The following is a 15,522-nucleotide window of genomic DNA, read 5'->3' as shown; positions in this document are numbered from 1 at the left end:
CTAATGCTGGAGATCAGCTCTGCAGAGACATGTTGCTGTGACACAAGGTGACGTCAATACATAGTGATTTTACGCAGTGGGTCCTATGGGTTACATAATATTTAGTGCCATTGTTAAGGATGTCCCAATGCATGCCTTCCAATTATATGGAAAAGTATGCTACAATGATTTGTCCATTTCTTATGTATTTATTAAAGTTAAACATAGCTGAGCTTCTCTTATTCTTGTGGATTAATTGAATATTCAACATAATAGTTTACAAAATATTACTAACCTTACTTTCTGGGAGACATTATCTCTCCAGACACTTTGAGAACTAGTCCATATTTGTTTTTAAACCCAAACATATTCATATCCAAACTTTAGATTTCTAAGTCTGAGTAGTTCCCTTTGGCACACATTGTTTGAACTTGATGAGTCTCTGTTTTTTTGAGTACACGGTGATATCCAGTGTAGAGTAGCAAGCTCATGACCATAGCAGCGCAGTGGGGGAGTGCTGTCTGATTCCAGCCTGTTTCCTCTCACTACAACCCAAACTGTGGGAATGAGAGGCAAAACAACATTCCCTTGCATTCTGCTCATGAGTGCCTGCTCCATCACTCTGCGGGACGCCATCCATGTTCAGTTTAGTTCATTACACCCCACATCCAGTTCTCGCATTGCTCGTCTCATTATGGGCTAATCCTATTAGCCATCAGCGTCTGTTTTGTTTGTTTTGGTCAGGATTAGCCCCTGTGGAGCTCATAATTCATATGTGGGAATGTTATTTGTGTGTCTAAGGTGTCATTTAAGCTTGACCATTTCTGAAAGCAACATGGGAACATTTTATTTTTTTATTTTATTTTTTTAACCATATCCTTTCCAGGTTTTCAGAAACTGAAAATACATGTATATTACAATAGAGCTGGAACTCTTTTCTTTATGGGCTACATAACAGGTAACAGTTCCAAACTGTTGCAGGGTGTCTCTAAATATGGCTTTAATTATACTCCCTTCCAGCTTTTACAGTGCCTTGGGCCGATGTTCAGAGACATCCTCGTAACATCCAGGAGAGACATTATGAAACATCTGTTTGCGTCTGTGGGTGTTGGAGGGGGTTCTAGGAAGGAAACCAAGCTTACTAAAATGAATTGCAGGGTATTTCTAATCACATTCTTGCAGGGCTGGATTTGGTGTCCTCAGGAAGTGATTTCAGTGGCCCAGGTCAAATTCAAGATGGTGACCAGTCCCTGAGTGTTAATACTAATGAGCTATGAGCAGCTTTCAGCTTAAGTATGACTCTGTGTGTGTTTTCATTTGTGGTTTTAGCGCCTTCTTTCTCCACCTCTGTGGTTTTAGCGCTCTTCCTGATTAATGCGGGTAAGTGTCAACACTGGCCTCTCTCTGGTGGGTTTCTTTCATTGTTCTGTCAAGGAGGGCGAGAGGGAGTGGGGTGGCTTTGTGTGTCTGCTTGTTTTAGCAGAGTTTCAACCAAAATTAGCGATAACCTGCAATGATACAATGCTGTACACGGGTTTGGAGACCTATTGTCAGTCTTGTCAAATTGTTATTAGAATTCCTATGAGACTGGTGTTTCTATTTTTTGTAATTATTAGATAATACCAGCTGTTTTTTGTGTAAAATAATAGAATGGTTCTAAAATGTTTTTTTTTTTTTTTATCAGCTTCAAGAATTTCTGATATTTTGTGGAAATAACAATTATATATTTAATATAAGGTCCATTTTTAAAATGTAGGTATGCAAATTTATATCACACTACTCAAATTCCCTATTACTTCTACCTACAGACACTGTATTCTGTGCTATATTATAATATATTATACTGTACTATATTATACAGATGGCATGTTATTCTTATAGAAAATATTATACATATTTTCTAGTTATGTACTTGTCAAATTATGGAATTAGAGGGAGTGGGGGAGGGGTGTGAGTATTTGTAATCTGACCACACTCCCAGCTACTTGTGCTCTGGCAGCAGTTTGACTTATACCAGAAACCTGGCTGCAAATCTACTTACCAAAGAAACTGCCTCATTGCATCAATCTCCCTTTTGTTTTCATTCCTCCACTCGGCTTTTTCTACCAGAGCTCTGCACATTGTGCAGAGTGACTTATGTCTTCACCTCTGCCTGTTCAGAGAGACTTCTCCACGGCCAGGTTTTCACAGCCGAGGCAGTTTTTGGTACCTCTGTTATGTAAAGCCAGTGTGCTGGTGTTATCTTTCTGCTGTTGAGAACCTATGGAAGTGAACCTGTAGTAAATAAAGAAAAAATAAAGATTTCAACACAGAAATGGATTTAACTTGTATCTTAAACCTTAACGAGTCTGGGATTATATTTGGCAAGTGTTACACTGTTTCTTTGTACAGAAGAATCAAATTTGGCATTAGAGAGAAAGTGTGTTTGCATTAATTAACAGAAACCTGCACTTTTGTAGAAGCAGTGATATTGGCTACGTATATTTTCTGCAGGAGTGTGTTTGGAACTTGTAGTGCTTGGTTTAAGCTTTCAGTATCTGTAGTTGTATCAGAATAGAAAACGGATATCCTGCCACCTCTAGGATTTTGTTTTGTATATGTCTCTGTGTTATAAGATGAAAGAGTGAGAGAATGAGAGTGGGTTGCATTGCATATATCAAGTGGTGAATGATGTGGGTGTGGGACGATGCAGTCCCTGCAGTGCTCATACACATGCCATGCGCCAGACTGTTGCTTTTGGCTCTTGCTGGATGGAAACGTGTTCCCCCTCCCTACATTCCACCAAGCTCTGTCTCAGTCTCTCACACCCCCGGGCACAAGGGACAGTTGTTCAAATGTGTGTGCGTGTGTGTGTTCGCTACAACAGTTTTGGCACATTTTGATTCGTTCGCTCCTGACAGTGGAAAAGTGAAGAATCCTATAATTCATGTCATGCCGTTTTGCAGCACCATCATATTACAAAGGCTTGTAATTTCACAGTGGTGTCTTGGCACAGTGAGACAATGTGACGTCTGTTTACTACACAGCAAATCAGTATTTTATCCTAAAAGTTACTTTAGTTTTAAAAATGCACAAAATGAAAGTTCTTAACTGAAATAGTTGTCATGTGAGTATCACTTTCACACAGATATTAATCTCTCTCTCTCTCTCTCTCTCTCTCTCTCTCTCTCTCTCTCTCTCTCTCCCTGCCATATTGTGGCTATCCAAAGAAAACATGTATCTCCATTTTTAGTTTGCTTCATCATTTATTCATAGTAGTTGTCCTTTACATTGTGTAGAAATGACCAATAAAAATGCTCCATAGTTTGTCCAAAACATTGACTTTTATACATTGACTTCTACTGAAAGATTATTTAGAGACTTTTTTTACATGCTTTTTATTGGACAGCGACAATATGAAAGGTCGTGTGAGTTGGTAAGGGTTACACTCATGTTGAGCTTTGTGTATTTGTGGTCTCAAATACACAATGTGTGAGGCCCGAGTTGCTGGACGGTCTCACGCCAGCCAGCAGCTGTGCGAAACGCACACTTTTGTCTGACCATGCTGTCAAAACAGACTGTCCTGCTGGCCGGAGGCAACAGAACCTGGAGTGAAGCAGATGTTGTCAGGACCACCCTGTCTGGGCTGTGGGAACTGCACTGCCAGTGTGGGACAGGGCACTCACCTGAGACACTGGACCCTTTTGGCTATCCCCCCGCCCGGAGCTGTTCTGCACACTGTCAGCCTCCTCTTTGTCATTAAAGGCCTTCCATTTTGTTTAGACTGGACCTCTTAAACCCTCAGCTTCATGGTGCTCTTTGTATGGCTCTTGGCTGACTTCCTTCCCCAACAAGCCTTCTTTTAGAGTTTTTATTGTGGCTTTTTCCTCTTGCCCTTATAATGAGGTGAACTTTGAGCAAGGGGGCTTAAAGGGGGCTTTTTAGTGACATAAGCACTTGCCCTGTAAAAACACCCCATGGCTTCGCTTCCTAATATGGAAGAGTCTGAGAGTGATAGAGGAGCGCAACCCTTGATCCGGAACAAATTCTGTCAAGTCACAATGGTTTTTGTAGGAGAGAAGAGGGAACTTTGTTGCCCATGAAGAAGGCAGATGTTTTAGAACCTTGGGGCAATATGTTGTGCTGAATGATGACTGATGACAGAAAAATGTAATGGTCTACACTTTCTCAGACAGCTTTAGGATGACCATGAGCCAACGAATGCAAATGCTGAAACAATAACAACATAACATTTCTGTGGGCTCTTAAAAAAACAGAACATAAAGGGTAAGACTGATTGCCTTCCACAGAACATCAGAACGCATAGTTTATTCAACCTTTTTACAGCTATTGTTAGCTTACATGGACCTTTTAATTGTGAAAATCCAGCCGTTTGTTAGAGAAAAACAAAAAACTTAAACGCATTACATGACAGCAGCACCCCTCAAAACATGATCCTGACTCAAAGAATTGCTTACACAGACCAGATGTTGTGGCACCGAGACATACATTGGGACTCGTGGGTAAACAGTGGGAGCCATCTGCTTTAGTGGCACAGTCTGTGTTCCTACGGGTAAAATCCGATGGAGCTGTTCATGGTGTGTTTCATGCTGCACATTATTTTTGCCTTGACACACAAATTGCTGCAATTCTCTGGTTACAGAACTTTGATCACTGATACATGCCCCCAGGCAGTCCTTCACATGTCATATCACCCAGTATTCTGCCAGTGCCGCTTGTCACAGACCACTCTCTGTAAGAGTAGCTGTACAGTTTGTGTTGAAGCCAGTTTGTAATGCTATTCCAGGTCAGTGTCTGGCACAGCACTTGGCTTGGCATATACTGGCTCCATTCTGAAATCCTCAGCTGTTGTCAATAGAGAATAAGAATGGTTAAGTCTTGAATGCCATCTTTCGCTCTGCCTTTTTTTATGGACTGTGTAATGTTCCATACGAGAAGGATATGGGGAGTCAAATGTGCAGTGGATGATTTTTAAAAGAAGACAGATCAGTCATTATTTACACACAGTTTGAATTTGTTGAATCCATTTCATTGTAATCTAACAAAACAAGTTTTAATTATTGTTTTCTTCTGTTTTGCAGAGCATCCACTGTTCCCAAAGTTGAAGTTCCCAAGGCAAGTCAATTCTATGAACAGTTTTTGAACTTTTTAAAAGTATAAATATGAAACAACAGAGCATGCCCACTGAGGTTCTAGCATGTATTTGTGTATTTGCCTGCTGTGTTGCATGGCTCAAAAGAGCTGTGATTCACTTAGCTCCTTCTCATACCCATATACCTTACTGTATCCTGGGCAGCGTTTAGATTCAGTTTTGGGTTTACTAATCACTTTCTCATAGCCCAGAAATACACCACAGTAAGTGAAGTGGAAAATTTACAGCTGATTATGCTTAGGCAGGAGCAAAATCCTCTAAAGGCTTTTAAAAAAGAAATAAGCCATGAGAAGTCAAATTGTGCAACAGTGCGGATATGAAGGCTTATATAAAGTCATGATGGCTAAAACTGGTCACAAGGTCACAGCAGGGAATGTCTACAGAGCCAAAAGATCAGCATCAATCAATAGAGAAATATGTGATAATGAATATAACTCAACCAAGTGAATGCTTTTAAACATTGTGGATTTCCACAGGCCTGTGGAAGATGGCTGATACTGCGCATCTGATATATTGTTTTATGACAAGACTCACTAAATTAAGGTGCATGGCAGCCATCATTTTGCTTCTTCTTGGCTGATTTTACATCTATTCATTGGGTAAAAGAATTAAGTAATTTCCACTTCTATTAATCACTTAAAATATCTTAGTAAACACGAATCAGATGGAGTCATATACAACTGTGATGAGGGACCATCGTCTGCATGAATTTGAGTGTGTGAGCGTGCTGCATGTGTGTGTGTCTCCTCACCTCTTTTAGGAAGAGCCACTGGAGATCATTAAGCCTGTGCCCATTAGCCACCCGCCTGCGCCTGTCCCTAACGCTAGCCCTGCCAACAGTGCCTACAACAAGACGGCCCGGCCCTTCGGAGGAGGAGGAGCTAATTTTAGAGCGATCAGCCCCTCTTCTTCCACCCCTGCTGCACCCAAGGCCTTTATCCCTTCTGCCTCTTCAGCTTTCACACCTGCTGCTCCCTCCCAGCAGCCCTTACAGCCAGCACAGGCCACACCGCCGGTGCAATCAGCACAGCCCCCACAGCCCCCCTTCCCTCTGGCCAGCACCACCGCCTCCCGCTCACCTTCGTCCTCTCACTCTGCCCCTAAACCTGCCTCTGGCCGTTCCCCCTTCCCTCACTCTTCCTCCACCTCATCCTCTGGCTCTTCTTCGCCAGCCAGAGTGACAGGTCCCTCCTCTTCCTCCTCCTCCTCCTCTGCTCCTGCTGTTCCACAGCCCTCAGTTTATAACACGCCATTCAACCTGTACTCCAATGAGAACGCCTGTGAGGTCGCCATGGGCCAGAGGCGGGGTTTGCTGGAGAGTCAGGCAGGAGTGGAGCATCAAAATGGGTAGGTGGGAAATCTACGGAAAATTTCTCTTTCCACCTTCTTCCTCTCATTTTCCTGCCCTGCTTCTCATCTGAAGGTTCTCTGCTATGTTTCAGCCTCAGTGCACTGAGCCCATTCTTTATAGCCTTGAGCATTTACATTGTCTTTGATAGTGTTTTTTTGTTTTTAGGGAACATTCTGTCTTGTCTTGCTTACTGAAGTTGATCAGGATAATAAAAAATACAATTGCATTCAGCTGAGGCTTATGCCTCTCTGGACTGAGCACATTCAAGCTCTGAAAATTGTTTCGCAGAGTTAAGTAAACAAACGATTCAGACTGAAATGTTTAGACCTGCAGTAGGAAATAAGTTAAGTGGAAAAGCCTCTGTGGAAAGTTTAGATATTTGTTTGGTTTTTATAGTTTTACTCTGCTCCAGATCTCTAGTGCACATTCAGACAGGCTCAAAAGGGCTTGTGGTTACTTTTAGCTGTCTGCTGAGATAATTGAAGCTGTAAACTCAATCTGTTTTTTGGGAGCTCCGATATGTGGGGTTAGTGCATAGAGAGGTTTTGCATTGAACTGAACTGAAGCACTTTTAATTTTGCCTGGAGCCAGAGGATTTACTGTGATCATTCCAGAATAAGGGATTTTCTCATGAGCCTCTTCTCAATAAGTCATTATGAGCTTCCTCATTCTGGACGTTTGAAGTCAACAGGAAAAGGGAAAGAATAGGTTGACATGACCTTCATGGCTGTAACTCTGAGAGGCTGAATCCCCAGCGCTCTGATTGATTATCCAGCAGTGAACTGGATGATAACCTCTCCCTCTTCATTTTTTTGCCTCTGTCTTCCTCTCTCTCTTACACTCCCCTATCTAGCTATACTCTCTCTACTCTCTCTCTCTTCCAACCCACTATGGGCTGTAGCCAGATAGGAGGAGCACATCTTGTCCCAATCTGCTGGAGTGGATGTGAAGCCCAGCTGAGGTGCTCGGGGCTCACTACTGCTTGCCTTTGACTAATTGACAGTTTGGTTAATGTCTTTCCCAAACACATGGAGTCTGGTTCCATGTCCTGTTGTGTGAGTGGCTGCACTTATTTCCAATTAGCCAGGAGCCTTATCACCCTGTACAGATTTTCTCAGGTCTTTTGCTGCATATTTGCTACTTTTGTGTAGAGGAGGCTTGAGTTTGTTGGGGGAATGAATGATTGCAGCATTAGTGGTCATTACTGTAATTGGGGTTAAGCAGCAGTTGATCCACTCAGCATCTATGAAACAGAGTAGGAGGCCCCACAAGTTAGTTAATTAAATAAATAAATTGTTGCTAGCGATATCACAATGGGTCTTGAGGTAAATGTCACTGCCGCACAGCTCCAGGGTCCTGGGGTCATGTTTCAATGGGTTCCCTCTGTGTTTGTGTAGGTTTCCACCAGGTGCTTGGGTTTCCTCCCACAGTCTAAAAATACATGTTGGTTGTGGACTGGCTGTGCAAGGTGTGTAATGCCCTGTGATGGACTGATGCCCTGTCCTGATTATGGGCAGTCCCCAGACCCACTGCAACCCTGATCAGGATGAAGCAGTTATAAGCGAATGAATGAAAATGGCTGATTAAGTATTACATTCTCACACTGCAGCAGTGGTTAATGGTTAATGCAGCTTGCATGATGCCAATGCACGTAAGGACTAAGAAATTGAGCCGGAATAGTGCATATATACATTTTTTGTTAGGTTTTTAAGTCTTTTCAATAACTATTCAACTATTCAATACCTACCTCTGTTTATTTTATGTACCTAAATACTTGAAGTGCTCAGTAGGACCTGCATTAAAGGGTTTTGCAAAGTTTTAATATACACTTAAGTCTGAACACTGTAATAACCACTGGATTAATGGACTAGTGCATTAATCGACTGAAAGGCCAGTATGCTTCATATACCAGACACTGTTTACAGGAAGCTGGTGTTCAGGTGTTTATTAAATGGCAAAGTGAGGTGTTTCGGTGTGGTCTTGGGTCTGACGCACACTGTGGTTCCTCTCAGGGACAGACTGATACACACACATTATCTCTGTAACTATCGCTGGAAAACATGGGCGTGGGTAACTCATAGCACTCTCTAAAATGCCCTTTCAATAACCCTCTTCTCTTTTCCCTTATGCTTTGTGGATGACACGACAAAAGCTTGATCATTTGTTTGAGCCTGCGTGTAACGAGCAGGCCTGCGTGTCCTCACGTGCTAAGTAAAGCAGCCTCCACTTGTCAGAAACTGCTGCAGCTTTACCTTCAGAGAGTTTCCAGCTGCTTTTACTGAGGCAACCAATTAGTGTCCAAGGAGGAGCCATCGTCCGTGATTTTTTGACCCGTAAAGCCCTGCAAATTAAAGTAATTAATCCCAGCGTTAGCCGAGAAGCAGATGTTCCAGTTGGAGGAGCGTTGTGGTGCGCGTAGCTACGGAAGGCTCTCTAGCTGTTTTGCTGCTTGTTGTCGTTGGCACTTGAAGTTTTGAATGATGAGCATTTGAGCCTCATGAAAACACACTTCAAAGCCAGATTTACAGTTTAAGGCATTAGTGGGGTTTATTTTTGCTCTTTCTGTCGTATGGGAACACCCTGCTTCCTTGGACAGTTGAGTAGAAGCATGTACATGCGTGTGTGATTGAGTATATTAACCCAGGTTTGGCTCACCTTGCATGCCCTTCCTGATTGCAGTTCACAAGCTGTATCTAAGGAGTTAATAGAGTTTTAAATATTTCTGTTCTTCTGTTTTTTTTCCTCTCTCTTTTGTACCCAGGAGCCAATAACAAAGTCAGTATCAGGACTGGTATCTGTTTGTGCCTGTGTGTGACGTAACGTTCGCACGGTGTTGTAATAGTTAACCCTTCAAGCATGAAAATACTTGTTTTTCATGCCATTCACTGCTGGCAGCATTTCTCATCACCATTCTTTCCATTCTATCATTCAGTTCTCGTTTGCTTGAGTGACTTCATAGCTTTCTGGAAATGCTCATTCCATGCGTGTTGGTGAGGGAAACGTCAGACACGGCGAGGGGGTGGGGGTGTGGGGGCAACGTTACCTTCTGTACTCTACTAGAATAGGTAGACCTTTTGAACAGCATCTGCTCATGTCAATCCCATCTTGTGTTTATTCAAGGCCTGCCATTAATTATAGGTCAGGCAGTGTGTTAGAGTGGGTATTAATAGTGCAGCTGTTGATCTGTCTTCCATTTTGCAAACCACACACGCATATTGTATACATAACATAGACACACGTGTGGGAGGGTGGGAGAGAAGAGCGCAGGCTAGAAGAGTTTATCTCTGAGGGTTTCTGTATTATGGGATTAGTTTGAATGGTGTGTGGTGAGGCCATCTTGTGGTGAGAGTGAGTGTGACGCATTTTGGCTAATGCATGGCATAAATAATTTATTGTTTTACCAATTGCTTGCCATAATTTGTTAGATTTCTGAGGATAATAAGATGAAGTTTGAGAGTCGCTAAAAATGTAACAAACTTGGTTAAGTGTGTGGGTGTTTGGGGGAAAAGAATATGTGCAGTGGGATGTAAAAGTCTAAGGCTGAAGTGATTTTATTCAGCACCTGTTTCTAAAGCAGTATAAAAGTATTCCATAAAATATGTTTGAACTTATGAGAATTTAATAGTATTTGGTAGATCCTTTTTTTGTTACGTCCACTTGAACGTATACAGAGTTTATATGGATGCTTTTGTCCGAAAGCCTAAGATGGGTTGATCAAATCCACTGAACGTCTTCTCAACACAGTGGAAAGGATCTGAATGGAAAAGCTTTGCACCAAGTTTTGAATATACATTTACAGGTTCTTGAATGCTACTTCATTTTAATCATAATGTGTTTCAGCTGCTGTTTAACAAAAGGCTTTCCAGAGAAACAAAAATCCCCTGCTCCATTTTTTTTATTCCACTGTATATTCTAAAACCCTCACTAATTATAAAACCTAACTAATTACTTCCTCAAACTTACACCTGCATCTTCATTTTTGTCACTTGGACTTATCTGACCTCTGACTCTTTCCACAGTGGCCCTCACAGTATTCTTAAGTAAGTTGTTGTGGGGAGGAAAAAAAAAATCTAATTATTTGAGTTATAGTTTGCTTGTTTCTAACTTTCTTCAATTCCACTTTTTTCTCATTTCCTGCTTCCTTCTATCACTTCATCTGAATGTCATTCCACAGAAAGACTCCCCCCAGGTAACAGGAGCCAGCAGTTCTATTGCAGTTCTATTGCTATGCTTTCATTAATTTGTAATTTGTTTTTAAACCTGTAATCTGCATCACATCATTACCGTGTAGAGGATGATGATTTGAGGGTGAAACAGCCGTGTGAAATTGTATTAATTATGGCCTGTTTGTTTGTCAGAACTCCCAGAAAGCCCATCATCGAAACAGAGCTGGTGTCGAACCATGCCTCTCACCTGAGCGATGCCAGTAAAAAGCGTCTGATCGAGGACACAGAGGATTGGCGTCCACGCACAGGAACCTCACAGTCTCGCTCCTTCCGAATCCTGGCACAGATCACAGGCACAGAGAATGGTTAGTGTCCGTGCAGAGTCTTCAGCTGATCTTTGAGGCTGCAATTTCCGAATGAGCATCTAACCATGGGTTTTTACTTGTGTGCAATGAAGATCTGGAACAACCAGTGGCCCAGCTGAGTGGGAGTTAAAGGGGTCCATTTAGTCACGCTGAAGTAAATGTGTGTCAAAGTGATGAAAAGCATGGTCAAATTGCTGTACCCATGCTGTTTTAAAATATTAGAGTACATCAGTATTATATCAGAGTTACCTGTGTAGTGTTTTGTTAATTTAGTGCAGCCCTAAACCTAACCCATAATTACTATATCAGCCAGAGCCACAAAGCTTTCTCCTGCATTAGGTATTTAGAAGCTTGAAGCATTACCATCATTTCCTGTGATTAGTGCCCCTAGAGATTTTAGCAGTAGAGGGAAGGGAATGTGTTTTTCATTGCCGCCTTTCTTCCCCACCTTCCCAGTTCTGTGTTTTGATGCTGAAATTCTTTTCTCTGCGGCTGTGCTTATGTTCTCCTTTCCTGTCTTCTCTCTCCTCTAGAGCAAGCCCAGGAGAGCAGCCCCGGAAAGAAGTAAGTGTATGGTGGTTTGCTACCGTTGTTCAGTTCGATCTGTCTTTCTCGTTCTAAGTGCCCGAGTGTGCATATGTGCTGTTTTTGTTACAGTTGCTGTTTCGATTTTTTTGGTGCTTGGTTGCTGGTTGAACACTGCCCCCACCCCACACCCCCTCCTTCAAAAACGTTGCATTTTGTGGTCTCTGCATGTTTTCAGATTGATATTTATTTAAGTGTGGCAATCTGGTCGGATGCTACATGCTCAATTAGAACTGCACCACATCAGACACAGTCTAGAGCTGAAAAAATAAAAGGCCTGCAATTTACAACCTCACTCTTTTATCTCTATCTCCCGACCAAAGTGGAATAGAAACCGCCCTGTCATGTAGAGGGACTGTGGGTAAATAAATGGGATTGTGGGCAATCAGAGAGCTAGAAGAAAAACATCCATGCTCCTCTCTGTTTGCATGGATGTGGGGAAACAGTGGAAATAATTGCGAGCCAGTGCGTCTCAAAGCCAGAGTCTGGTAAACAACACTGGCTAATGTTGTGGCCGCACATTCGAAACTACCCTGACTTTAATTGCATTTATGAAGAATCAGAAGTATAGAGAAGGCCGCGCTCATGTATACGAGTATGGTTTTCATGCTGTGCCGAATATTGCAGCCATTAATATCACAAGTGCTTGCTCTGTGTTGTTGCATGCTGAAAATGAGGTTTGGATTTTATTACTGTTTACTTTATCACAGTAAAATTAATTGCTCCTTCCTGTTCTTCATTTCCTTTCTGTCATCTTTCCATCACTCTTTCTCCGCTGGGACAACAGGGTGACCAAAGTCGACCCCGAGGTTGTGCGGCCTAAATACAACAAACTCCGTGACTGGCATCATGGGGTTTCGGCCCGAGTGCTGAATGTCCAGTAGTGATTTCACGCCTGTCTTTCTGTCCTGCTCCAGTTGTAACACACACACTCTGCTGCTCTGGATTGGCTTCTGTGTAAGACCCAGGATGGTAGTGATTGCTCAAAAAGCCAGTTAATAGTTTTTGTTTTCCCCGTTTCCTTTTGTTAATTTATGTGTTTGAGTGAGTTTGAAGAGTGAAAAGAAAGGTAGTAGTTTCTCAGTTATCCTCGTATTGACCCTTATCTTGCATGATTTATAAGTTGTCTCTCGTTTAAATTCTGTTTCCGATCTTTAGGGCTTTGTGTTTGCACATTTTTTTAAAGTCCTGTTTTTCCTTTTTCTCTTTGGACCTGTCAGATTCCTCCTCCTGCTTCTTCTGATTTCTGTATTTGATTTCACATGCTAGCACAATAATATGAATGTGTTTTAAAAAGTTCCAATAAAACTCTTTCTCTAGTCTCTCTGCATCTAAGTCTCCTGTGCCTTCTTTTGTTGTTTCTTTCTTATTCTTTCTTCTGCTTTTCTGGAATCCTGATCCAAACATCTGGAAACTGAAATGCAATACATCCAGGACATTTAATGCCTCCTGATTAGATCATCAGATGCGACTCACAGAGAGAGAGATCCCTTACATTTCACATTGCATTAGGCTGTAACCGTGATGGCGTTTACGTAACCCAACTGTAGTCTTCTGTTCCAGACGAGTAGTCACGAGTTCCAGTCAGCTCAGGGAACTCTCTGTGATGTACAGAGGAGTTTCTCTTCCACACGAGACAGTGGCTAGACAGTAGCATCCCATAGGCCTGCCACACACCTCATCACACAAAGAACTGTAGCTCTCTGCTCTCTGATGGAAAAAAACACTGAACATTTCCAATATTTATTTATTGTCACGGATAAATAATAGATGAGCTTCCACCTTTGGGCTGACTAGCTCGCTTTCTTTATGTCTGTCTCTCTCCTACCTTTATTCTCTCCCTTTTTTGTCCCCAGGGGCTCAAGAACATAAAGAACAAAATGGAACACAGGGTGCTAGGGAAAAAATGGAATCAAGTAAAGCAATACATAACATATTGGTTTGAACAGAGGTGTAGGGGAACCTGAGGGTACATTATATATTAATACTCCATTCTCTTTAATGCACATTTTCTCTCACTAGCAGCAGGCCGGGAGAGATCAGCTAGCCTAGCAGTGATGCAGCACTGGCTGTGTCCACTAGATGGCAGTATGGTTAAAAGGTTTTTCGTTCCCTGGTCTAGCCCCTTTCCACGCGTAGCTGTGGGTTTGAATTGACTTGACTCGTTTGTGTGAGAGTGAGAGATTTACAGAAAATGGAAACAACACATCAGAGACTCCAAGGAATAAAACTGAAATAATTTTTGTACTTGAAGTATTGTTGTTTCAGTTTACACCATGAGTTAAATGTGCAGGTTTCAATTCAGAAAAGCCACTTAGTAGCCTACGGAAAGTAACCTTGGATAATTCAGTGTAAGCCATTTCATCTAGCTGCAGGGTGGGTTTCTGTGTTTGTGCATTCCTCTGGCGGGTTCATGTTAACTCGCTGCTGATGGCAATGCACCATCTTGCTCTGCCTGTAACCAGCTGCCCGGTGCATATGCGCCCCGCATGGCCTCTGCCATGGCCAGCAAGCCCCTTCCCCCACCTTTCAAAAGCAGGTTCTGTGCTTTCTCATATATGGCTTCCCCTGCTGGCTCTGGCCAGGTTGAAATGATTTTTTCCCCTACAGCCATCTGTTGGTAATGGAGAGCTGTATCTGTCCAATATTAGCTATAAATTTTAAGCCTAATGTATATGACAATTTGAAAAGGTCATGACATCTAGGTCTCAGCATCATGATTTTTATTATTATTTCGGTGTATGGATTATGAAGGACTGGCATGTGTGTGACTGAGCAGTGTTAGTGGGTTACTGTTTCTTTTGTGTGGGTGGGGGGTTAGATGGTGGGCATGGAAACTGGGGCAGTACTTTGCTGGAGTGAAGGCAGTGCCAGCTATTGTTGTTGGCACCTGTTTTCTTCATTAACAAACCATCTGGGACTGCTGGGCTGATTGGCCAGATTTATTTGATCAATCTGGTCATGTTTAGCATCCTACACAGGCCTAATCCAAAACATGTCCCCTGTAATTGGCTAGATTGGTATTAATTGTGTATGTGTAGACTGGCTCCTAATTGGTTCTTAAAGGCCTGGTTTGATGTAGTTTCCTGTCATGCATAATTGCTTTATTGTGTTCTATAAGTAAATCCCTAATCTATTTCTATATTGGCGCAGACAGTCTTCATCCGTTACTCTTCAATTACCAAACCTCCAAATGCAGTTCACCTCACATGTTCTCAGAAAAGCATTTTATTATGGGAATGCTGAACGGCTGCAGGCCCTTGTAGTTGGAGATCAGAAATAACAGCTGATTGGGTCCCGTGAAAGACTCTGCATCTTTCTTTGGAACAGGATTGGTGTTTGTTGGGATACAGAACACAGGAATGAGCATGAGTGGTAATGTGGCTATGGCTTGGTACAGAAAAATGCAGCAAAATGACACGCAGCAGCTGGAGAAATCACTCAGTCTCATGGTTAAACCCTCCCCTGTGTTCATGCGCACTGTTGCCATAACAAAACCACCCCAGGGTTGGTCCCCAGGGCTGGAGAGCAGCTGATCGGTCAGTTTTGAGAGTTCTGGAATTTGGCTTAATCTTCTCAAAGGCCAATATGGTATTTTGAGAGATTCAAAGCTGTAGCAGCTCTATTGTGATCACTGATTCTGGATTATTTATTTATTTTGTTTGTTGTCACTCTGGACATTTTAACTCATAACACCACTCTTCCTTCTGTGTTCTGTTCACAGTGAAGCTGTGGAAGATGATCATCCAAGTGCTCATACCACCACTACGGTTAAAACCATGACCAAAGCCCCTGCTGGAGCCACCCGCACTGGGAACGGTGTCCCTCCACCCACAACTAAAAGCTGGCAGTCTGGAAATAATCCAGGTACATACAAGATATCACTTTGTTTTTATGCTAAAGAGGTCTATGAAAAGCTTTGAA

General features: G+C 42.3%; 1 protein-coding gene across 5 annotated transcripts in view; it reads left to right on the top strand.

Moving 5' to 3' along the window:
- Positions 1–15,522, top strand: part of pdlim5b (PDZ and LIM domain 5b) — a 58,710-nt gene that overhangs the window by 32,257 nt on the left and 10,931 nt on the right. For 3 of the 5 annotated variants that reach the window (XM_066650302.1, XM_066650301.1, XM_066650300.1), the window contains 7 exons: positions 5,061–5,094; positions 5,892–6,478; positions 10,502–10,522; positions 10,657–10,671; positions 10,841–11,013; positions 11,547–11,577; positions 15,323–15,465. In XM_066650302.1, the coding sequence (XP_066506399.1) occupies positions 5,061–5,094; positions 5,892–6,478; positions 10,502–10,522; positions 10,657–10,671; positions 10,841–11,013; positions 11,547–11,577; positions 15,323–15,465 (1,004 nt within the window). The remainder of the gene's footprint in view (positions 1–5,060; positions 5,095–5,891; positions 6,479–10,501; positions 10,523–10,656; positions 10,672–10,840; positions 11,014–11,546; positions 11,578–15,322; positions 15,466–15,522) is intronic. The other 2 variants (XM_066650303.1, XM_066650304.1) reach the window with 2 other exon arrangements.

This window comes from Hoplias malabaricus, chromosome 18 (genome assembly GCF_029633855.1).
Source record: "Hoplias malabaricus isolate fHopMal1 chromosome 18, fHopMal1.hap1, whole genome shotgun sequence".
Lineage (NCBI taxonomy): Eukaryota > Metazoa > Chordata > Actinopteri > Characiformes > Erythrinidae > Hoplias > Hoplias malabaricus.
The sequence above is the reverse complement of the archived record's forward strand: the minus strand, read 5'-3'. Positions and strand labels throughout refer to the sequence as shown.